General features: G+C 43.7%; 1 protein-coding gene across 6 annotated transcripts in view; it reads right to left on the reverse strand.

Annotated features, from left to right (window-relative positions):
• CYTH1 (cytohesin 1) overlaps positions 1 to 24,599 on the reverse strand; it is a 108,459-nt gene that overhangs the window by 52,256 nt on the left and 31,604 nt on the right. For 2 of the 6 annotated variants that reach the window (XM_077166134.1, XM_077166133.1), the window contains one exon: positions 5,024 to 6,643. The exons of 2 other annotated variants lie outside the window; for them this stretch is intronic. Coding sequence is in view for 2 of the 4 variants with exons in the window: in XM_077166129.1 (XP_077022244.1) it covers positions 13,810 to 13,837 (28 nt within the window). In the remaining 2 variants the exon portion in view is untranslated. Of the gene's footprint in view, positions 1 to 5,023; positions 6,644 to 13,809; positions 14,457 to 24,599 lie in introns of those variants that run through there. 2 more of the 6 variants (XM_077166129.1, XM_077166131.1) reach the window with 2 other exon arrangements.

Genomic DNA, 24,599 nt, shown 5'->3' on the forward strand with positions numbered 1-24,599 from the left:
CGAGTTTTCATTTTTCTTTTGGAATTTTGCTGAGAGGGAGAAAAATCCAACATTTTAATTTCTGCATTTTTTCCATCTGCTTAAGCTGATCAATACAGCACCAAAAATTCAAACCAAGCCTTTATCCTCAAGCACTTTATTCCACACCATAAATAACCAAAACTCGTAAGGTCCCGCCAAACATAACTAATACCTCCAGGCCTCTGGACAGGCTGGGCAGGGGGGCAGGCAAAGAGGGCCTGGCCCCTCCACACAGGTCCTGGGAAAGCATGACAGGCAGGGCAGGTGTCTATTCTGTCGCCTCTGTCCTGGGCAGCCATTTGGGTTAAATTGGGGATGGCGGCAGATGGTAAGGCTACAGGAGCAGTCTGAGGTGCCAGGGAAGCGGCCTTCCCCTTTCCCCTTTAAAAGAAAGGTCCCAGGCCCCCGCCTTATCCTGGCCACCAGTCCTACGGACCTGGACAGAGCAAGGGAGACATTGGATGGAGCTGCCGCCCGCCTGGCCAGCCCCTACCCCACCTGCTCCTACCCCCTAGCCTGGCCCAGAAACTGCCTAAGCAATTCATCCCCCAAAAAGGTTAATTTACAAGGCATCCAGTAACCCCCTCACCATTCCTTTCCAGGGTTCCAATATAATGCAGGGAGTCAAGGGCCCTAAACAAGGAGCCATTGTGCCTGGCGGTGAATAGAAAAGCCACAAGGGGAGATTTTATTTATTTATTTATGTAAATGTTGCTTTGCAGATTTTAACTGTCGGCAGAAACCCCAAGCTGCAGTGTGCGCCATCCCCATCCGGGCATACAAAGGAGGACTGTCTTAAAGGGGCTGCAGCCTCTTTCCAAGCAAGGGGACAAGTAAGCACAGTGCAAGTCCTTGGCCAGACCACAGAAAACCTGCTACTGCCCAGTTTCTCCTGCCTCGGCTGGCCACAGGCAGATCCCTGAGGATATACCATCAAGCTAAACCAAAAAAGTCCTTCTTCTGTCAGCACTTTGTACTCAGCAGAAGCCCAGGGGCTGCCAGCTAGAATGGACCACCTCACGCAGCCCCACTGGGGAAAGTGTTCGAGGTATGCCTGACACCAAGACACTGCCCTCTGAGGTCATTCGGCTGCCATCAGAGCCCTCTGTTTCACTTTAAAATAAACCACTTTCTTTATTTTTTTTCCCCACATAATCATTAGCTATTTTCATCCTTCTTATAGGCTACCCTGCCTTTCATTCTGGGGGGTTGGCCCACGGAGTTGCCAACAGACAAAAAGGGTCCAAATTTAAATGTATACAACTGGAAATGTTTAAAAACATAACTAAGTAAGCCCAAGAGTCCTCTACAGGCCTGTCCTTTCTCTCATTCCTGGAGAAGACAAGTAGACAAAAGATAACAACCACTGTAATCAAAGCTCCTACATAGGCCAAACCAGCGCGCGCACGTACACACACACACCTGGGCAAGAGGGTCCTGATTACTTCTTGATACACTTTAGGAGTGACAGTCCCAGCCTTCCACAGGGCCTACTTCCAGGGGATCCTCTCCTGCTGAATAATGACATCCTCATACAGACTTAGAATTTTTAAAAAGGGGAAACGGGCACACACATCCTTGGGAATGCAACGTCAAGCCCTGCCTCTCTCACAGTGGTAAACAAAGCAACCACACTTTCCTATGCCCCTCCAGAAACTCACCAGCTCTGGCTGGGAACAACTAGCCATTTACAAACAGAAGAGGTTTCAAGAGGGCAAATGTGGGAAACTGTCTACTTGAGCAAAGGCATGGTTTCTCCAAGGAAGAAGCTTAAGCTTCAAAGACACAGATCAAAGGTATCACAGGTAAAGATGCTCCAAACAGCAGTGTGGTGATGGCTGGTTAACCATCCACCGAGTGCTCACTGAAACACACACGCCTGTGTAGGGGCCTACTAGTTAGACCCTCAACCAAAGGGCCCATTCACTCACTACAAACCACCTTACAGATGTAAGTTACACCTTGTCTCCCAGGAAATCTCAAGAATTTATAATTTGAAAAAATTCAAAATACTAGAAAGACCGTAGGCTCTGGAGACATGCAAACTTTGGGTAAATTCCCATTCTCTCTGGGCCTCAGTTTTGTTCATCACTAAAATGGAACCATGGTCCTCTATTGTCAGCACTGCTGGATGATTAAGTGAAGTAAAGAGGAAACCCTGGCAAACATAAGTGCCCAATGACTGCTGAGATTCTTTTCTTTATCTGTTCTCTAATTAACTTTCCTTTTATTGTTTCCTTCTGACTAAGTCTATCACTGATTCAGTCAACATACATTTGTCACTTGTCTCATCCGTAGACAGCACTGAAGAAGACAGATCTGGCCCCTCCTGTAGCCAAGAGTATGCAGGAAACGTCTAAAACACACACACAATCTCAGGACAGTATGCTAACAAGAGACGGGGTGTGCTGCACACCATGTGAATGTCCACCAGAGCCACCAAACCTTGACTTCTGGCACCAATCAAGGGATTGTCACTCTAGAGGTAGTAGGTAGCTGTCCTGGAATGCTGGGTCCTAATCCCAGCTGCACACTTAGCAGCTGCTGACCTTGGACAAGTTACTTTACCTGTGCTTCAAAGTAAATAATAAGAAGTTGCTTCCTGTGTAGAATGCTTTTCAAAAGGGGTGACAGCTTTATAATGTAGAGGGGGAATACAAATAGCCCTGAGTGATATGAAATCTGATAAATTAAAAATTGTGGGATGAGAGTACTGTAAGGCATAGCTAAGAATTGCCGCCCACACCACAGACAAGAGAAAGCAGGCAAAGATTCAAAGACAATAAAGTTCTTGCAGCTCACTACTACCACTGGAGAATGGTTTAGGGGAATTTTTTCCCCAGTCATTGAGAAAATTTTCAACCTTTACAAAACTGCCGATTCTCCAATGACATTAGAAAACATGAGATCTGAGTCTTATAACAGGGAGAAGAACACAACAAAAATTCAGAGTATCTCTCAGGTAAAAGGCAATTAGAAGAGAAAATATATAAAACTAAAAGCTATAATGATGAAGGGAGTTGGCTGCAAACCTTAACTCTAAGGAGAGAGAACAACCCACAGCTGAGCAGACAGTTTCCGGGACCACTTGTCAGGGTGAAGACTGCATCAGGAGGGATGTGATTGGAGTCTGAGACCTGGGAACACTTGTGTTGCCCATGGGCTGATGAGTGTACTTCATACCTTTACAGAAAGGCTGCCAACTGTGGAAACCAACTCTTCTTCCTTCCTACTAAGTCAACACCATAATAATCCTTCCTAATATGTACTATCAATATCCCGATGTCCTAACTGGACTTCCCTGTGTGGAGCAAACAACTTCTTCCCTCCCAGGGCCACAGGACCTGCATCAGCTTGCAGCTAGCATAACCTGAACTCAGCACAGGGAGCGAGAGATGCGGCCAGCAAGCTGCCTGTGCGCACCTTTAAACTATTCTAGTTGGTTTCCAGGTAAAACCAACTGTGTCTCCACCTTTAACTATATATGTTAAAACTTTATTACCACATTCTGCACTTGTAAGGAAATCCTAATTTATTTTCTCAGTCTAGAGGCATTTCACTAACAACTAACCTCACAATCCTGGCTGCTTTAATTCAGGTGAACCCGCTCTGTGAGTGAGTGAGGGATGCTCTGAGCCAGGGTTCACTTAATAGTTTTGTGACCTTGAGCAAACTACCACCGCTCCTCATTCATGAAAGGGGGTGTCCCCACCCTGCCCTTCCCAAATGACAGTGGATATAGAAAAGAGCCAAAAGCTACCTCAGAAAAGGAAAGACTTAATCGTCTTACATGGAGAAGGGAATTAGCACACTATATCTAATAAAGCCTAGAATTTGACAACTTAGTTTGCAAATGTTATGATATTACCATTAACAACAGGGAAATCAGGTCATATCTGAAGGCAGAAAAGAAACTAAGTCCTAAAATGTTATCCTAAAAGTTTCATTCAGAAAAACAAAATTAACAACCAGCTTCCAATAAAAGCTAAAGACTAGACAACAAATCAGTTTAAGAACATTAACCTTTTCTAAAACCTACCAGTGATGATCATCTGATTTCCGTTAGTATTTTGCAATAGTGTTCTTTCCAGTATTCACATTTCAAATTGTCTCAAATGCTGTTTCTGAGGGTCACAGGAACTGAAATCTGAACTCGAATTAGCTCAGTAAGGAAGAACCACTTTCTACCATTAGTCTCCTTGAGAAAAAGCAGCACAATCCTTAGCTCTCCAAAAAATCTTGTGACGTCCTTATTCCCCCAACCAACCCAGGGTGTAGGCTTCTCCAGGGACCCCTCTCCCTGCTGGAGCGGGGCGGGGACCTGAATGCACCCCAAACCTCGGGCTGAGCGGCCCCCAGACACAGGCTGGCAGTCATTGTCATGGCACAGCTGTGCCCCACACCCATTCCACGTCCAAAACAGAGGCAGGGCGGGGGGTGAAGAAGTCAGTTCTCGTTGTCATCCCTATCTGTGTCCAAGCCCTTGGTAAGACCCTGAATTTTCCTGCACAGTCAGCCACTCTCCCTCAGTCTAACAGCTGGACAGACTCCTCAGACCAAATTAGATGAACGATTCCAATCCCTTTTCTCTGTGTATTGTGGAAAGAAAGCTACCCATGCCCAGGAAATGTTCCAAAGCCCTTAACTGGCAAAGCAAAAATTTGGGGTGGGCAGAAAGAGGGAGAGAATCACACTGAATTCGCCCTTCTGCTTTCTGCCACCCTGTTTCTCATCTCACCAAGGCAGGGGCACTGAAAATGCTTCTTAGCTTGTTCCTAAATCTCAGGCCTAGAACTGCACAGAATGCTTGTAAACCTTTCCAAAGACCTAGGGTGGGAAATTCCTAAGAGGAGAGAGCAGAGATGGCAAAACCAAAAAGGCAGACATGCAGAGAATCGCCCGCTGCATACACTGCTATCGGCTTCTGGGGGCAAGAAGCAGATAGGCACAAAGCATCACTGGGGGTGGGGGGTGGGGCGGGGGGGTAGGGGGTTGTCCTCACCTCCACACTGAGCTCCTAGGAGCCCTCCGCCTCCGGCTTCTTACCCCAGGGCGTCCTTGCCAGCCCAGTGCGGCAGCATCAAAGCCGCGGCAGATGGGAGCTCCGCTCTTTGGAGGCCATGGTGGATGTGTGCAGCAATCCCACAAACCCGTCTCCTGGGTGCCCCCACAGCACCGGCTGGAAGGAGCGATGGGGCAGAGGCAGCATGTGTGTGCCCGCACAGCCAGTAGAGGAGGCAGCGAAGGAGGAAACAAAAGCTGGGACCGGGAGCCTGCGGGTGGAAAGGGAGCTGCGGCTGGGGGAAGGCTAGTGAGGAGCTCCGGCCCCGGTTGACACTGGTAGTGTGGCCGCTCCGCAGCTCGCAGGCTTATTTCCATGAATGTACTGACACATCGCCCCTCCCACTACGCCCCCAGTCTCTGCCTGGGGGGTGGGGGAGGATGCACCATACACATTTGTTCACAGGCTGCACTTGCTCTTCCTCCCCCTCAGAAGCAGAAACCTGATGGATGCCTTTACTGGGAGGCTGCTAAGCCTTTCTTAAGATACCCTCTCCTTACTGAATGGGTAGAAAAGGAATAGGCTATGTGAGGGCAGCTGCTCTGCACCTTCATGTACAGGGCCTCATGCTTTGGTGGCTCTGCACTGTATCAGAGGCATAACTGGCTTCATATACCCATGGGGATCTGGGGAAGCATCTCTGCTTGAGACCCACTGCTCACAGCTCCCACTGGAGGCTCCAGCCCTTAAGGAGCCTACTCTGACCACACACTGGCAATGGGTTTAGGTCTTTCTTAGAGGCTACAACATTGCCTTCTAGGAGATTCTGTCAGGATGAGTTCAGCAAGATGTTCTTGAGGGCGATTAAAAAAAGGTGGCTGGTGATGAGAAACATCACTGCAGCCAAAAGCAGAGGTTCTCAAACATCAGAGGGCACGAGAATCACCAAGGACACTTGTCAGATACACAGATTTGGGACACCAGACCCCACGATAGGAATCTCAAAGGCCTATGACCTTGTGTTAAACCAGAACACAAGGTGACTGAGGCAGTTGGTCTGCAGAAACACTGCTTTAGAATAAGGAAAGAAACCAGGTTTTTAAAACAAGCAAGGAGGAAAATGCAAAAAAATCATTACTCAACCTCAGCATCACTGACATTTGGGGCTGGGTAATCTTTGTTTTGGGGCCTGTCCTGTGCACTGTAGGATGTTCAGCAGCTTCCTTGGCCCCACTAGATGCCAGCAGCACCCCTACCCCAGCTGTGACAACTAAAAATATTCAGACATTGCCAAATTGCTCCGTGGGGACAGGGGCTAAATTTCCCAGCTGAGAACCACTGCTCTAGATAAACAACAAAGGGGAGAAATAAACTAAAAATATACCTCCTCCCCACTTCTAGTCTCTACTACAAGGCAATGCCCCCCACCGTTGCAAGCCCTGCCCCATGGCAATACATATGTGGCCTTGTCTTCTTGTATATCATTTCTTCTGACATTCTTCTCCTGAGCTCCAGCTGGCTTGGGCATGTAGACAGGCTTCCTTATCTGGGACAGACTTCCTCATCTGACAGTGTCTTCATCCCTGACCCAGTTCTCTGGCTCTGCATGCCAACCTCTATCTGCAATAATGTGAACAATTTTATTTTAGTGTCTAAAATAAGTGGTGGGACTCATTTAAAAGATTTACACCAAATTCATGGAAATTAGCCCCAGAATTATTTATAAAATTTTTGCTTCATAAGCTGCAAAATAACTCATGTTTTGAACAAAAATGTGAATTGAGAGTCCCAATTCAATATCCTCCATGGCTGCCTGTCATCTTCCTTTCCCTCATCTGACAGGCCTTCTTTCTCTTGTACCTGCCCTGCTCAGAGTCCCTGCTCCCTGGTTCCACCAGAGCTAATCATTTCCAACAATCTCTTCATTTTCTTCTTATTCAGAGGCATATCCTCGCATCCCTCAAGACCCAGTCCTTGCCCATCCCTGATGGCCCTACCCTGCGCCTCTCTCAGTTGTACATCAACCACCACTTGAAGACCTTCTATGATGTGTCGCCTTCTCTGGGTTTGTTTGTTCCATTCAATTTGCCATCTGGTTATGCACCATTCTGCTCCCCAGGATTTCATGCATACATGATGTTAAGCTCTTTGTTTTAGTAATAACATCTTATATTGTAAATATTCTCAGAATGCTTTCCAGTCCTTAGGGCTATTTCTCGCTCCCTTTTTTTTGAGGCAACATATTATTGGTTTACCCACACACAAACACACAGGCACGTGCACTAGGGATTTAAAGATCGCAGCAGGTGAATCCTGACCTGTCCCTTACTACACGAGGCTGAGTCCTAATCTGCTCTGCCTTTAACAGCACCATCTACTGCTAAACAGAGTAGGATCAATAGCTGGGGCCTGCAGTGTGGGGTCCTGGGTAGGCTTCAGCTTTAATTCAGGCAGGAGGCAGATGGTAGCAAAGGCAGCACCCTGAGTAGACCCTAGCACAGACAACATGGTGTATGGGAATGAGCAGCCAAGAAGTTAGAGAAAAAAGCTTAAATCAAAAGTTTGCAGTGTATTAGGGAAATGTAAATCAAAACCACAATGAGATACCATTTCATACCCACTAGAATGGCTACTATTAAAAAAAACAGAAAATTACAAATGTTGGAAAGGATGTGGAGAAACAGGAACACCTATTTATAGGTGGTGGGAATGTAAAATGGTGCAGCCACCATGAAAGGCAGTTTGGCGGTTTCTCAGAAAGTGAAGTACGGAATTATCAAACAACCCAGTGATTCCTCTAAAGGTATAAACCCCAAAAACTTGAAAGCAGGGACTCAAACAGATTTTCGCACATCAATGCTCTCAGCAGCATTATTCACAATTGCCAAAAGATGGAAGCAACCCAAGTGTTCATCAACCAATGAATGGATAAATAAAGTATGGTATGTATACACAGTGGGATATTAATCAGCCATAAAAAGGAATGAAGCTCTGATACATCTGACAACATGGATGAACCTTGAAGACACCATGTCGAATGAAATAAGCCAGACACAAAGGACAAATATAGCATGATCTCAGCAATACGAAAACAATCAGAATAAGCAAACAGAGTCAGAATCTAGAATACAGGTTACCAGGGGCCAGACTGGGTGTAAGGAATGGAATGGAGAGTTAATGCTTAAATTGTACAGAGTTTCTATTTGGGGTGATTGTAAACCTTTGGTAATGGATGGTGGTGATGGATGGTGGTGATTCATGGTATTGTGAATGTAATTAACAGAACTGAAATATACACGTGAATGTGGTGAAAAGAAGAAACTTTACATTGTATATATGTTACTAGAATAAAAGAAAAAAAAGAAAAAAACCATAGGAATTTTGAGCACAGACAATGAACCCTATTGTTAATGATGGATAACAGTTAATAGTACAATTACAAAAGTGTTCTTTCATGAATTGTAACAACTGTATCACACTAATGCAAGGTATTAATAATAAGGTAGTATATGGGAACCCTATTTTATGCATGATTATTAAGTAAACCCACAACTTCTCTAATTAAAAAAAGTCTGTGTTGTGGCCCTACCAATATCTAAAAAAGACAGAGGCTAAAATAAATTACCACCCAATTAAGTTTATGAAATTACAACATTAATCAGAGAAAAAAGACCACTGACAGAATAGAAATCTCAGGAACTACATCAACAGAGAAAATAAAACAACAACAACAAAAAATGATTTTTTTCTCTGATCCACAATATGATTTGACAATCTTTAAAATAAAAGTTTACTGCCTATAAACAAGGTACCCTATTTGTTACTGTGGAAGATACAAAGATGAGTATGCCAAGGCTTCAGGTCCCAAAGAGCTTATGTCTTATTATTTCTGGTAAAGAAAAAAAGAACAAGCAGCAGGTAAGTGTCCAATAAATGATGCTGACAAGGTGCATGGGGTCAGGAGACAGAGAAGATGGGGCGGCCAAGTGAGAAGGCTCCCTCCTAGGCAGTCAAGGGGAGAGCCAGCAAGGATGGGGGCATTCCAGGTGGGGAGAAGGGCAGAGGTATAGGTGCAAAGGGGAGGAAAAGCAACCTAAAGTCAGATTGTAGCAGCTCTGAACTCGACAAATAAGAAACGTGGATTCTAGTCTGTTTTTGTGTTGAAGGTGAGCTAAAGAAAGATGCATTTTAGAAGTGTAGGGAAGTGCCAGTGAGGAGCTGATGGAAGAGAAAGGGCCTGAAAGCTTTTAAGTGGTCATAAAGGAAAGGACAAGAAAACAAGACATCTATCCAATGCCATGAGACTTAGGTTCAGAAGTGGTAGCCGAGAAATCAGTGTTTCCTGCCCCCTTGTAGCTCACAGCTCCAACAGTCCTCATGTTAATTCCCCAACACCATGGTTGACTTCTCCCTCTCCTCAGCACTCTGTCTCATGCACAACGATAGCCAGAACCAGAGGTAGTGATAAGGCAGCGACAAGCGTGCAAGGGTAATCTGTGTCAATTACTTTATTCCTTTGACAACCTTGCAGTGGAATATGAGATGCAAAGAATAAATCGTCCTTCAATTCATCAATACTCAAACTTGCTAACCCAATCGGCTTCTCAGTGGCCCTCTCCACATGTGAGGCAACCAAAAACTCCCAAATGAACTGCTAAAGGTATCTAGTAGCCTCAGGATTAATGAGCAAGAAGCCTCTAGGCCAGTCCTAGGATTCTCCATTTCACACGCTTTCTTATCACATGAAAACTAAGGCCTGGATATGTCTATAATTTCATTCCTTTCCTTAGACTTAAAAATGCTTAATTATTCTTTAGCAAAAGCTTGAAGCATAAAAATATTTCTTCAAAGAAGCAGAAACTGGCACCTGTTTCAGTTCTGGGAAGGACCTGACTTGGTAGTTTCTACTCTAACATCAAAGTAGGAGAAACTGGTCCCCAGTACCAGATGCCAGAGTTGTCTGGAGTCCAGGACAGGTTTTCCATAGTTTGAGGAAGGCTTCAGGAGGAGCCAAAGACAATGCTTAGGTGCTGCCTGTCTCTCCATCTCTGACTTAGGTTGGTCAAGCGCCACCACAAACATCCTTCAGCTAACCTCTCAGAGGTGTTGGAGTGCTGAAGGAGCGTCTGTCTTAGAATGAAAACAAGAGGAATGTCCTGGCCTGCCTCTGACTCCTCTCTGATCCACCACACCTGCCTCTCACCTGGCCTTAGCTCACCAGGCTCTTAATACCCGAACTAGGCCTGCCAGGACCTGCCTTTTCCTTCACCCACACTGGCCTCAGAAAATTTCAGCTGTTGCCTTCCCTATCCACCCTGCCTAACTGGACTCTGGGTCCTGACCACCCACAGCCAGCCCTACCCTTCCTATTCCATAACAAAAGAGACATTTGGCAGATTACAAGTCTCAGGTCAAGGGATAAAGGTCAACCTTTTGCAAAGCAGCAGAAACCAAGACCTCTGGTTTCTCTCTGCCAAGAAGAAAGGGGGGCTCTAACCCTCCATACAACACTATGAGCTTTCATCTCTGGGTGTGCCACTGGAAACCCTATAAAATTCAGACCAAAGAGAGTCCCTTTCCAAATGGGTCACAGCAGATGGTGACACAGGGCCCTTGCTATGACGTACACATTGTACAACACCAAACATTCTCCTGCTTAAAACTAAAGATGCGACTGATTTTGATTCTGCAAAAACAAATTTGATCTGTAAGGACAGAATGAGAAATAATGACAGGGAAATTAATCTATAGTTACAATACTTCAGGTTTTTCTGTTAACACTTACCTCAACCTAAGCAACTTGTCCAAAGCAAGGCTATCACAATCGCATGGAATGCATTAAGAAAATGGGACAATGGGGTAAGTTAACATCAGGGATGATGTTTTAGGTACAACCTGAAAATCCAATATCCCTGTGAAGAAACACTATACTTCATCTTTTTTTGGCATATTTTCCTATAAAAAATGCCATTTTATACCTACATCGTGTCTCATGGCTTAAAATTTTTTTTCACTTCCATTTTCATTTGAACTTTAATAGAAATAAACTATGAATTCTGCATTCTCCTGGCAAAGATCTAGGCATGGTTACTCTCAATTTAGAGGTGGGCTTAAAGGCTCAGTGGGTATAAATAATCAGCCTAAAGTAAGCTGCTAACCAACAGAGCCCCCCTCAAACTCAGGGTTCCTGGCTGAGTCCACAACTCTCTATTTTCTTACTGAAATACATAGGATCATGTCAACTCAGCAGGTACCGAGCACCTGCCATCTGTTCAGCCTGTGCCTGGAGCTGAGATTTAAATAGATCCAGTCCCTTCTCAGCACGGAACATGAGGACTTGTAGGAAGGAAAGTATGTGAACACGCATTTGCAGGAAGGACAGTGGTGCCGACCAGGAAGGATGAATGGAGCCCCAAACAGATTCCAAGCAGAGAGGATGGCAAACACCAAACAAGGGTTGGGGGCCAGTAAGTAATCAGGTGACGAGGGCCCAGGTGCACCCAGAACTGGGTGGGCACCAGAAACAGAGCTTGGCAGCTGCTTGCGAAGGGCCTCTTGTCCCACATCACAGAGCCTAAATCCCTCTTCCCAAGAGAGGGCTCAAAGGCAAATTAAGGGGGACTAAACATTAAAAAGATGAAACAAAATCGTAAACAAACCACTTAACGTCAGTTATAGAAACAGTGCCAAATTACTCACACTGGTTAACTCCCACTTATACATACATGATACTGGAATATAAGGTGACCGCCATAGGTGCCAGGAAAGGGGGATGGGGGCAAAAGCAACACTTTTATTGTATAGGCTGTGGATCTGAGATTAGTACAGCAGGAAAGGATCTGACCACAGTCAAGAAGATTTTCACGTCCCCAGTGATCCTTAATGAGGCATGTTCTTCAGGTACTAAAACTAGTAAAAGCAGCTTTGTTGGAAGCATAATGCTGACGCTTAACTTCCCTCCTCCCCTGGGATCTTGGGGAACTGCCAGTGCAAACTCCAACTGTTCCTCTGACTTTAACAGCTACCCAACTACCGTTTCTACATCTCATCACACCTGAGGTACCTATGTGGGCAGTGGTTAACAAGGCAGTTCTGCCCTCTGCACTGTTCCAAACAGCCAACATGGAGGGATAATTCCTGGATGAGGAACAGAAAGAGAGAACCACCAACTCTTTAAGGTGACTTATTCAGAGCAAAATTGCTTGTTACTCCTATTTCCGATCTCTAAAATTCCTGGCCCAAAAATCAGCACTGCCACCATTTAACCCAGCACGCACATGAGGGCAGATCATCTTGGATTTTACAGCCTCTGGGATAACTGGGGCCAAACCCCTCTGGCTTAGACCCCGCAGTGGCTCTCAGCCTGGACTCGGTGGGTCTGCGTAAGAAAGAGTCGCAGTACAGTGGCCAGAGGCTCTGTCCTAGTACACACTGTGTCCCCTTCCACTCCCAAATCCCCCTGAGCTGCAGACAGCAAGTGTGGTCCCACCTTTCAGACCCAAAAACTCCCAAGTGGGCAGTTCAACTCTTACCCAGAATTGTCTCTCGTTACTGCCCCCTCTTCAAGTGCAAAAGCATGACAGGCACCTATATGTCCCTCTCTCCCAAAGTCTTTCATAGATGATACAGTTTCCAAGCTGCCCCATGGATATTCTCCAAGACAATCTGCACAGAGTTCATGAAACTCCAAAATACATGACTTACAGTGAATTAGATAAGGAAAAGCATAAAGAGAACCACCAAAATTTATTATAATTTTAATAAAACCCACTTCAAAATGCAGCCTAATATTTACTAAGATTTATTTCAAATGTGATTCACATTATTCTTTACTAGCTAAGATCATCTTGCTGTTTTGACTTACAGCCTTGAAATACCACCACGTGATGAAAGCATCACAAGAGAATGCACACAAATCCACACACAAAACTCCTATGGCTTCAGAAAGTTTGAAAGCCCTAACCTAGGATGCTGTCAGACACAGTTCTTCTTAAGAGTTTTTTGGGACTTAGAATCCCATAAATGGGGCAGGCCACGGTAGCTCATCAGGCAGACTTCTCACCTGCCATGCCGGAGACCTGGGTTCACTTCCCAGCGCCTGCCTGTGCAAAAAAAAAAATCCCATAAATGGGATTTACGGTCCCATTGTTCAGAGCCTCACTTTTTATGGAGTGCGTGTGAAGAATGTGGGGGAAGTCCATCAACTCCATAAGGCTTCAAACAGTCTTAACCAAAGAGGAAAATCAAACTATGCATTTTCCCTTCATCACACTTTATTTAATAAAAAAATTAAAAATGAGTATGATTGATCCTGAACCTCACTGGTGCCGGTCTATCACATCTACCTTTGAGCACTGACTCACCCCTGGGTGTTCTTGGAGCTCTCAGGGGTTCTGACTGTCACTCAGATTCAGCCCAGGCCTGCCCAGGACAGGCACAGTCACCAAGAAGGAAGTCACCAGGAAGTCACCAGACCCCAACAACGACAAAGACTGGGGGGTGGAGCGGAACAAAAAGCTTCCTTTGGTTTAAAAACACAGTTACTTTACCCACTCCCCACCACCAGCACTAGGACCAACACACACTAACTCACTAACCACTAACTCATTATCCAGTCTTTCTCCTGAAAACAGCACGATAAAAACCAGAGTGTGGATCAGTCTTTAGCTCCTCCCCTAAAAGGCCCCGTAAAACTGTCGGTCTAGTTCCACGCACGAGTCAGAGAGAAAGCACACTGCCTACACCCGAGGCCGCCTCCATCCCAGCCCGCTGCGACCTGGCCTTACCCTCCTCCTCTTGGGTTTTAAGAACCATCTTGCTCTGTCACAGCAGCACCCTACAGGCCCACGAGGCTTGTCCTTCAGAGGAGAACTGCAAGTCAGAGCAAAGTTTCCCGTGAGGGTTGGTCAAGGGGTTCCAGAGGCGCCCGTGGGGCTATCTGGCCACCAGACACCTCGGTGCTGCTTCCTGAACTGAAGGGGAATCGCTGGCTGCTCTCCTGGACCAATCGGCCTCCAGCTCACAGGGAGCGTCCCGCCCAGTCCCTGGTCACCACCCAGTTCCTGAAGACAGGCTGAGCACCTTCCCGCCCAGGGGCCACCTCCCTCCCAAGGCGGTCTTAGCGGGAGGCAGGCTGCCCTTCCCCGCCTTCCTCAGATTCGGCTCGTCTACAGTGGTGGCACCGGCAGCACCGACTGCAGCTTTCCTCTCCCCTTTCCAGTACTTTCTCAGAACGGACTTTGAAATCCCTGATTGTCTCATGGGATGATAGCTCATTTCCTAAGAGAATGACTAAGAAATCTTAATCATTACAGCACGTTATGAGGTCACAGGCTAAAAGCAGAAGGCAGGGCGGGCCACGGTGGCTCAGTGGTAGAGTTCTCTCCTCCGTGCTGGAGACCTGGATTCGTTTCCCAGTGCCTGCCCATGTAAAATAGATAAATAAATAAATAAATAAATAAAAGCAGAAGGCAGGTTTTAGAGAGAAAAAAAATATTCAAGGGCAAAATTCTCAATATAAACTCGGTTTTAACACCATTCTGTTTTCTAATGTGCTACCCCAAAATCTTTTCAGCACACCCTTATTATATGATACATGTTCACTATTGAAAATTGAGAAAGCATTATAATAAGAAAACACAATCCCACCATCCAGAGATAACTGATGATGACATATGGGGAGTCAGCCTCCCAGACTTGTTCACTTTCATTTGTGTGTGTTCTCACTCTGTATATATATTGTTTGCAACAAAAATGAGATACTCTACATGCTGTTTATAACACCATTTTTACTAACATTTTCCACAACTAACTGAACATCAACCATGCTTTTAGTATTTTACCATATAAACATAATAGGCAATCCCTTAATTTAAGACTTTTAAGTAGTTTCCAATTTTACTGCCACTCTCAGCACTGCAATAAACACCCATGTGCACAAAAAATCTCTTTATTTTCTTAACAAAAATTCTTAGGAGTAGAGTTGCTGGATACAGATATAGTTTCCATGATATTCTGGTTCTTCACTTAGATATTCATACTCGCAAGTGGCAAATAAAAGGAGAACAAGTGTGCCTAATGCCTCTGCATTAGAGGTCCTGTTTACGAGGGGTTCCTTTGAACCCAGTCTGACATGGCCTAACCCACCTACTCCTGAATGCACCTCTGCGAGGCAAGTGTTGTCTTCATGTCCATTCACGGACAAGGACACTGAAATCCCAAAAGTTATATGGCTCAGCCAAAGTCCAAAGAAGGCTGCTGGCTGTAGAACTGACCAGCTGCATGATGCTCACTTCTGGTCCGCCAACACCCCCCTCCACTAGGCCTTGGTTGGCATCGCAGGTGCCTGTACTCTTTGGTGGGGAGCCTGAACCTGCTGTCCTTTGCCCTGGTACTTGTTAAAGAGCTGGAAACACACAGGCTAACAGCAAGATGGAGAGTCACCAATCATAATTTGAAGGCGACCACAGGTGCTGATGCATCACGGGGCAGAGACTCATCCCACCCTTTTCTGTCTTGCCTAATAATAGTTAAATAAATATAAACATATATATATTTTTAAATACTTTTTCTGTAGAGTCAACTAACAAATTCAGCCTTTTACCCTTTGACTTAGAACGTCAAAAAAACAGTTAAATCTTCTCCTTTCTGACCTCCATCCACAAGGAATCCCAGTATCAGTCCATTTCAAAACCTAAGAGTTTAATGATTCCCAAATCAGCACTTCCCATCTTCTGGTGCCAGGTCTGATTCTCTGAGGATGATCCTAACTTTCAAGAAGACAGGTCATTTCTACACTCTACCTGCTGTCAAATGGGAGAGTATTTCTCTGGAGCTGACACCCAAAGGCAAAATGGCTAGGTCATCACATCTAGACAAGTCCAGCTTTAGTGGACACTGCCAAAGCACCTGCCATTTTCCTACAGCTTCCCAAGCTCAGGCAGCATCAAACTTAATTCCTGCCAGTCTGATATGTGGAAAATGATGTCTTCTTATTGTTTCCAGTTTGCATTTACCATCTGATTAGCAGTGATGCAGGTGATCTTGCCGTAAATTTGTGTATTCCCTCTCCTGTGAACTGCCTGTCCACATCCTTTGCTCATTCTTCTATCAACTGTCTTTTTTTCTTATCAACTTGTAGATTACTAATCCTCTGTATTAGATGTTGCAATTATTTTATCACAATCTGTTACTTAATATTAACTTTAGTTGTGGTATCTTTTGTTATACAGAAGTTTCTATCTTGTTATAATCAAATCTAGAATCTTAAACTTCAATTCTTTTCACTCAAACACATTTTTTTTAACTTTTTTTATTAATTAAAAAAATTAACAAACAAAACATTTAGGTATCATTCCATTCTACATATACAATCAGTAATTCTTAGTATCATCACATAGTTGCATATTCATCATTTCTTAGTACATTTGCATCGATTTAGAAAAAGAAATAAAAAGACAACAGAAAAAGAAATAAAATGATAATAGAGGAAAAAAGACTATACATACCATACCCCTTACCCCTTGCTTTCATTTACCACTATTTCAAACTGAATTTATTTTAACATTTGTTCCCCCTATTATTTATTTTTATTCCATATGTTCTACTCTTCTGTTGATATAGTAGCTAGAGGGAGCATCAGACATAAGGTTTTCACATTCACAGAGTCTCATTGTGAAAGCTATATCATTGTTCGATCATCATCAAGAAACATGGCTACTGGAATTCAGCACTACATTTTCAGGCAATTCCCTCCAGCCTCTCCACTACATCTTGAACAACAAGGTGATATCTACTTAATGCGTAAGAATAACCTCCAGGATAACCTCTCGACTCTGGAATCTCTCAGCCATTGACACTGTCTCATTTTACTCTTCCCCCTTTTGGTCGAGAAGTTTATCTCAATCCCTTGATGTTAATTCTTAGCTCATTCTAGGGTTTTTCTCAGTCCCTTGATGCTGAGTCTCAACTCATTCCAGGATCTCTGTCCCATGTTGCCAGGAAGGTCCACACCCCTGGGAGTCATGTCCCACGCAGAGAGTCCCCCCTCAGTTGTTTTTTTTTAAAGGGGAATTTATTTATTTTATTATTATTATTATTTTTTTACATGGGCAAGCACTGGGAATCGAACCTGGGTCCCCAGCATGGCAGGCCAGAACTCTACCTGCTGAGCCACCATGGCCCTCAAACACATTTTTATTCAGCAGTAACTACCAGGCATGGGTGCTGCACCAGAGAAGTAAACATAAAAATACCTACCCTCGTGGCATTTATACTCTATAGGGAGACGGGTGAAGCAGGCAAGCAAATTAGTCAATGTGCAGTATGTCAGGTGGTAAACACCGCAGCACTAGGGCCAGGGGCACTGTCAGGACAGACCTCTCTGGGAACAGCAAGGAGGCCAGGAGCTGGAGCAGGGGTAAGGCCAGAGTGGGGAGGCCTGAACAAGGCCTGAGAGGCCATTTCCAGGAATCAAATGCCTACCCCAGGTGAGATGAGGAGCCAGTGCCAGGCTTCCAAGGAAAGTGCAGTGCCTTGCCCTCCTCTGTAACAACACTGTGCTCACTGGTGGATAAGAGCAAATGGTGGGGGAGTAAGGGCTAGAGCCAGGAGCCCAGCTGGGAGGCCCTGACAGCTGTGCCAAGGGAGCTTCGACAATGACTGCCTAGGCTCTGGCTGTATTTATGCTTGTGGAAGAGCCAAAGACTTGCTGGTAGATTTCCATGAAGAGTGCGAAAGAAAGAAATCCAGGATGACTCCAAGCCCTCTGGCCTGGGCAAGAAGAATGGAGCTGCCATGCTCTTAGCTTCCCATGCCTTCAGAACAGGTTTGTGCCGCTTCTGGGTGTGGGGGTCAGGCAGCCGCCCCGAAGCTGACAGCATGGTAGGGCATACCTGGCCCGATATCACATGGCATTTGCTAAATCTAGCGCAACAAATAACATTGTTAAAAAATGAAGCAATGAATGAAAATACATGTTTCAAATTCCTTAATGAAGAAATTTAACTACTGACATGCCCAATTATATAATCAACTCACTCATAAAGAGAATGGCTACATACTTTACTATCCACACAGGGACATTTTCATGTCTGCAGCTGGTGCTGGTAGTAACTCCTCAGACAGTGGGTAGGACCCGGGGCCATCCTGGGCCAACTGAGGCATTCCGCTGCCCTGCCCTGCCCCTAAAATGCAACAAACTATCATACCAAGACTGTGAGAGGAAGGTCAGTGTACTTATTCAAATGTAAAGTACAGAAAATTCAACAACCATTTGGAAGAACAATGGAGCATTACAGAAGAGAATGATGATACAGATGCAGGCCTGAGAAAGAATGGGGTTTGGCTAAATGAGACAGTAGAGTGAGGGCTGGCTGGACCCCATAATCATCACTAAAACAACAAAGTAGAAGAAAACACTATATCTGTTCAGGCTAAAAATCATGAATCAGGGAATTCTGATGCAGGTGTTTGGACTCAAGACATAAAATATCATTTTACATTTTCAATTAATGCCTCAAATTGCCTTAATCCTTTACTGAGCTTCACCCCATCTGGTGATGGTAAGGTAAGAATATTCAAATATTTAATGGCTTGATCTTACTTTAGAAGAAAATTTACATAAATATTTATGTAATGTTTCAGGGAAAGATTCTCTTTAGTGGGATACCTGCTGTTATTCATAATCTCAAGGGACAAAGGTACACTCAGCATGGGAACTGGACAGGCTGTAAGAAAGGACTGTCAACAAGAGGGACGGAAACCAGTGAGCAGCGAGGAGGCTTCCCAGGCTGGCACAGGCCAAGGTCTCCAAGGTCTCCGGCTCCTTGGCAGAGGGCAGCTGAATGCAGGTCGCCTGGCTGGAGCTTTGGGTTCTACGGACCCTCAGCGACCTGGTAGGGAGGAGCTAGAGAGAAGACACCTTGCCCTCTCTCTCCTTCCACCCTCTCTCTACTCCTGCTCAATCCAACGGGCAAAGGAGGCTGCAGGTGGAATCCACAGGGAAGGAAGTGTAACTAGAGGGCACCAAGCCTGAAAAAAATGGGAACCAAGTTTATTCCTGTCAGAAAAGGGAAATATGGACAGGGGGAAGCTACAAAGAAACCAAACATGTTGGATCAGAATTGGACAGATCAGTATTTTAATGGCTGTGGACATTTATCTGTCGCCATATCATCTCTGATGCTGCAGCATCCATGGGCCTTGGCCTCTGTGCCCGTCTCTGATGACTTCCTGATTAACTCCCAGAAGGGTATTTATGAGTCAAAATAAGTAAACTCTTTTAAGGCTCATTATACATGCTATGAAATAGATTTCTAAAGTGATAATTTGTTTCACCAGCTGTGTTTCAAAATGGTGGCCTCACCACGGTTTCATCCAGCAAGTATTACCATTTAAAATATTTGCCAACTAAAAGAGGTAAAAAATAGTATTTTAATATCTATACTTCTGATTACCAGTAATGTCTGGTAACTTTTGGTATGTTTATTTGGTGTGGACATCTGTCTTTCTGTGAATGACTTATTGTTTGCCACTTATCAAAAGTAATTGGGAAATGCTGTAGATTAATTTTTGTAGAAAAGGAAAGACGTTCATGCTATACCGCTAAATGAAAAAAGCTTATGATCAAAACACATAGGTAGTAAAAATTGTGTTTTTGTTTAAAAAATGAACAGAAAGACGCTCATCTCTCACCTCATGGTTTTGGGTTTTTTTTTTTTCTTTCTTTTTTCTTTTGTCAAAATAACAAGCACTTAATTTTAAAAGTAAATATTACCTATGGCTTAAAAGACAAAACTGCAGTTTCCTGCCAAACTCTGTCCCCCACCCGTGGGTCCTGGTCCATAAAAGTAGCCTCTTTAGCTATTTCTTCTGCTAACTACCACCCCCCATTTATATATAAAATGCTTACATGACTGCTTCTTGACTTTTCAGTTCTAGACATCAACTACACACCACAGAAGAGGAAACACAAACTCTTTACCTTTCCCCCTCTGACACATATCTACTCAATTACATGTAACTCTTTGATTAAATCAATATTTAGTATTTTCATAAACATGTTCAAAACATATATAATGTACTACGATTAAAATTACCATAGAGGCATTAAGCGATTTTTTTTTCCTGCTTGCTTAGTTTTCTAGATCTACTACTGTTAATCACCAAACTCTCCACCAAGGTATGATACTACCACTATGATCAAACATACCAAGTCATCTGCTTTCTGAGACTCCCCACCAGAAATCTCCAGCCTCCTGTTCCAAGCTGGTCTTGCTGCCCCTGAGGCCAGCTTTCACAGTGTCTTTCCAGGAATGCCCTAGGCCAGTTCCTACATTAGATCCATTTCTTTGATACCATGTTTTCTCCCTCCTTGGGTTACTTGCACATTTTAGTGGAGCATACCCTCTAATGACTAACACAGAAGGAATCAAAGGAGGGGATTTGTTGTATGTTGGAAATTTTGCACGTCTCTGAAATATCTTTTTTTCCCTCACACTTGACAATTTGGCTAGATATAAAAGTCTAAGTAGAAATTCTTATACCTCAGAATGTTGAAGGCATTCATATTGCTATAGGTGAGTCTGATTTCCAGTATTTAGTATATCACCTTCTGCCCTCCCAGAAAGCTTTTAGGATCTAGTTTCTACCCTTAGTGCTGTGAAATTTCTTGATAAGTTGTCTAGGAATGAGTCCTTTTTTATGTATTATGCTAACCATTCAGTAGACCCTAGTTCCAAAGTTTTATATTTAGTAATTTCCTATCCTTTCAGTTCTCTTTCTTCGTTAGACATTGGACCTCCACTATGGTTCTTTAAATTTCACTTATCTTTTCCTTCTTAACTTTTCATCTCCTTTTAAGCTGCTTTCTAGGAAATATTCTCTACTTCACCTTCCAACTTTTCTGATTGCTTTATTTCTGCTGCTTTTAATTTGCAAGAACTCACTTGACTGAATACTTCTTTTTTATCACATCCTATTCTTGTTTGGTGAATATAATATTTTAGACTTTTTTTTTACACCTTCCACAATCTGTTTCCTCAAATTTCTTTTCTTCTGTTTGCTTTGTTCTTGTGTTAATGTTGAGGGCTTCCTACATATGTCTAGTAAAAACAGGCTGTTGCTTCACTCAAACAGTGAAGCATTAACCACCTGACTAAAAGCTCAGGGTGGATGGCATGGCCTATCGACTGGTAGGTGTCACTGTCATATAATAAATGTAGAGACTCCCATAGGTAGAGACTCCCATATGTAGAGCTCTGTCGGGTCTTTTTTGCTGGTCAAATGACCCAAAGAAGTATTCTCCAATCTTCTACTGGGGTCATGTACGCTATACCCCTGGCCAGCAGCATTTAGGAAGTTAGCAGAGGGAGAAAGGACCGGGACCTCCCAAGTAAGTATGTAACTTTCATGTACTCTTTGCATTCACAGCCTTGTTCAAATGTTAAACCTTCATGCTTTACCAAAAGTGGAAGAGAAATTGCATAGCTACAACAGGTAAGACGATCTGGGAGTTTTAACTATCCAGCATGAATGCTTTTAAATCAGGCTTCAGTTTTTAGCCTCATTCCATATCTCAATTCTGAGACACCCACACCCTGAAGCCTTTCTGGGATTTGGAGGTAAGTCATTTTGCTTCTTGGTGGTCTCTGTCTTTGTAGCTGAGGTCTTGTATGACAAGCTGCCCTTGGGTGAGGAGCATAGGACAGAAAATGATGTAAATGCTCTAAAACCTCTGGAATTGCACCTGCAAGCTGGGCGGGAGGCTGACGAAGACTTGTCAGTCCTCCCCTCTAAAAACACCTGGATACAGTGCCAACCTCTTTTGAAGGTAACTTTTGCTTGGGTTACCCAAAAAATAAGATGTAGATTTTCTTCTTCAGAGACACAGACAGTGTGATCAGACCCTTGGGAAAAATAACCTAAGGACAAAGGAAGTATGTAATGTGTCACGAAGAACTCAAAAAAGCTGTGATTACTTGACATATACCTACCTAGCACCTGGCAAAGCAAGCTATGGGGTTTCTGATTGCATTTGCCAGTACGTACCTTTGTGAATCTGAAATTTTACACCTTTATCATCAAAAGAAAAAGTCAAAATCAACTAGATGCGGGGGGGGGGGGGGGCATGCCCTTTGTTTTGCTAGTTTTACACATAAAATGTATACAATTTGAATTTATTTAAATTTTCTCCAAGAAGTTGCCATTAATTTTGCAGGGAAAAAAAATAAGAAATGTGTACTTTTTCACAAAGACTGACCTTATTTTTTTCTATGTGGAAAAATCCATTGTCAATGCCATAAAACTGAAAATTTATATGGTTTTGAGTTTATGTGGGTTTTTTCCCCCCAAGAAGGGAGTCCACAGCATTCATCAGCTACTCAGAGGACATTGTCCAGAGATGCGCAGCCCCTAGAACAAGGACGGTGGGTGTCCAGGAGCACTCTGACTAAAGCAATTACCCACTCTCGGGGGACACTGGACCCATTTCCCTATGAGCCTGCACCCCTAGCCACCTCCAACCTCACCTCAACAGATATTTGAGAATGTCACATACAGTTTATAAAATCTGAATTTGACGTATTTGTGATGCTAAACAGAAGCACCTTTCTCCAGAAAATAGAGAAGAAAGAGGAAGACTCACAAGTGAGAAAGAAGGTGAACTGAACTTCAGACTGGACCAGGAAGTGACTGACACAGTCTTTTTTAAATGTCCTTTAAAGTAAAGCTACAAGTCTGCCCTTAAGGTATTACATAAGCGAATACCCTTGTTCTTAGGAAATATACATGGAAGTATTACATGTTCAAGGAGCAAGATGTGTGCAACTTGTTCTCAACTGTTCAGAAGGCAGACAGATAGACAAACAATGATATGGCAAATGTTAAAATTGGCGGATCTGGGTATGAGGGGTATATGCTGGAGCTCTCCATACAGTTTACTTTCCTTTATTAGAGAGACTGTGGATTTACAGAACAATCATGCATAAAATACAGGATTCCCATATACCACCCCACCACCTCGCATTACTGTGGAATATTTATTACAATTGACAATGCACATTTTCATAATTCTACTATTAATTACAGTCCATGGTTTAACTCAGGGTTTACTGTTGTGTACTGTAGTTGTAGTGTAGACAACACCATGGATATACAATCTAACATTTCCCCTTTTAATCATATTCAGATACATATTTCAGTGCTGTTAACTGCACTCGCAGTGTTGTGCTACCACCATAACCCTCCTTCACCAAAACATTTCCATCACTTAGTATGGGTTTTTATTATTTCTGCAACTGTCCTCTAAGTTTAAATAATTTCAAAATAAAAGGTTAATTTAAAAAAAATTTTTATTTATTTTTTATTTTTTTTGCATGGGCAGGCACCGGGAAACGAACCTCGGTCTCCGGTATGACAGGTAAGAACTCTGCCTGCTGAGCCACCGTGGCCTACCCTGAAAGGTTAAATTTTAAGTTAAAAATATTTTATGTGGTAAATATAATCTGTGCTGCCCTCTATTGGTTATAGGAAGAGATTGTTAAGAGGTTTGAAATTATTTATGAATTTTAGTCATGAAAATTTGCAATGGATTTAAAATACTTTTTAAATATATATGGAGAAAAGGAGGAAATCTGTGCTCTACCTAGTGTCCTGCTCTGGTGGTATTCACCAGTACCTGCTATCTGAAAGGGTGTGGCTAGTACTAAAATCAGTTTGTCTTTGTCCATCTACTCCGGCTACTTTGTGGAAATAGGTAATAGCTAATGGGTACTTATATTTTACAGGCAGATACAGACAAAATGAAATATGTGCAATCAGCAAGTAAATTAGAAAGCACGTTAGGTGATAAGTGTGAAGGGAAAAAGAAGGAAAGCAGGAGTATGCGGGGGTATTGAAGTATTTAATGAAGTGGTGGCATGGGAATCACTGAGAAGTTGAAATCTGAGCTTCAGAAACATCTCAAAAAAAAAAACACAAAGAAAAGTTTTTTGTTTTTAAAAATTTTGTGGTGTGTGAGATATTTTCATACTCTTCTCTAAACCTCCTATTTCTTGCTGTTCTCACCAGATGGGACAATGATCACCACGCAGGACCAAGGAAATCAGCTACGCAATGCCTGCAGGGCCTGGCCACACCAGACCTCTCCAGGACAAGCCCTGGGCATCTGCGCCTGGGGACTCTGAAGGATGGCTCACACATTTCCCAGTGTCTTCTTAGGGCCAAGCTTCATTTTCTGGTATGCTGAAAGTCTAATACACTTAGAACATCTGTTTCCCCATTTTCTGGCTGGCTATAGATATACATAACTTGTAACACAAAAAATTTATAGCCTGGTCCTCTTCAACCACGCAAAAAAGATTTACATTTTTACTGCTTCGCTTCAGGGATACCTGCTGAACTGTGCCGGGCACACGCTGACTAGCTGGTGGGCTACCTAGATGGAGAGCGCACAGTAAGCCTGCAGATGGAGAGCGCACCGTAAGCCTGCTATTTGTGGGAGACACCGGTGGTGGGAGCAGTAGCAATAATATAAATTGCTGCACTGCAAACCAAGGATGAGCTGGGAAGGCCCAGG

Source organism: Tamandua tetradactyla, chromosome 6 (genome assembly GCF_023851605.1).
Source record: "Tamandua tetradactyla isolate mTamTet1 chromosome 6, mTamTet1.pri, whole genome shotgun sequence".
Classification (NCBI taxonomy): domain Eukaryota; kingdom Metazoa; phylum Chordata; class Mammalia; order Pilosa; family Myrmecophagidae; genus Tamandua; species Tamandua tetradactyla.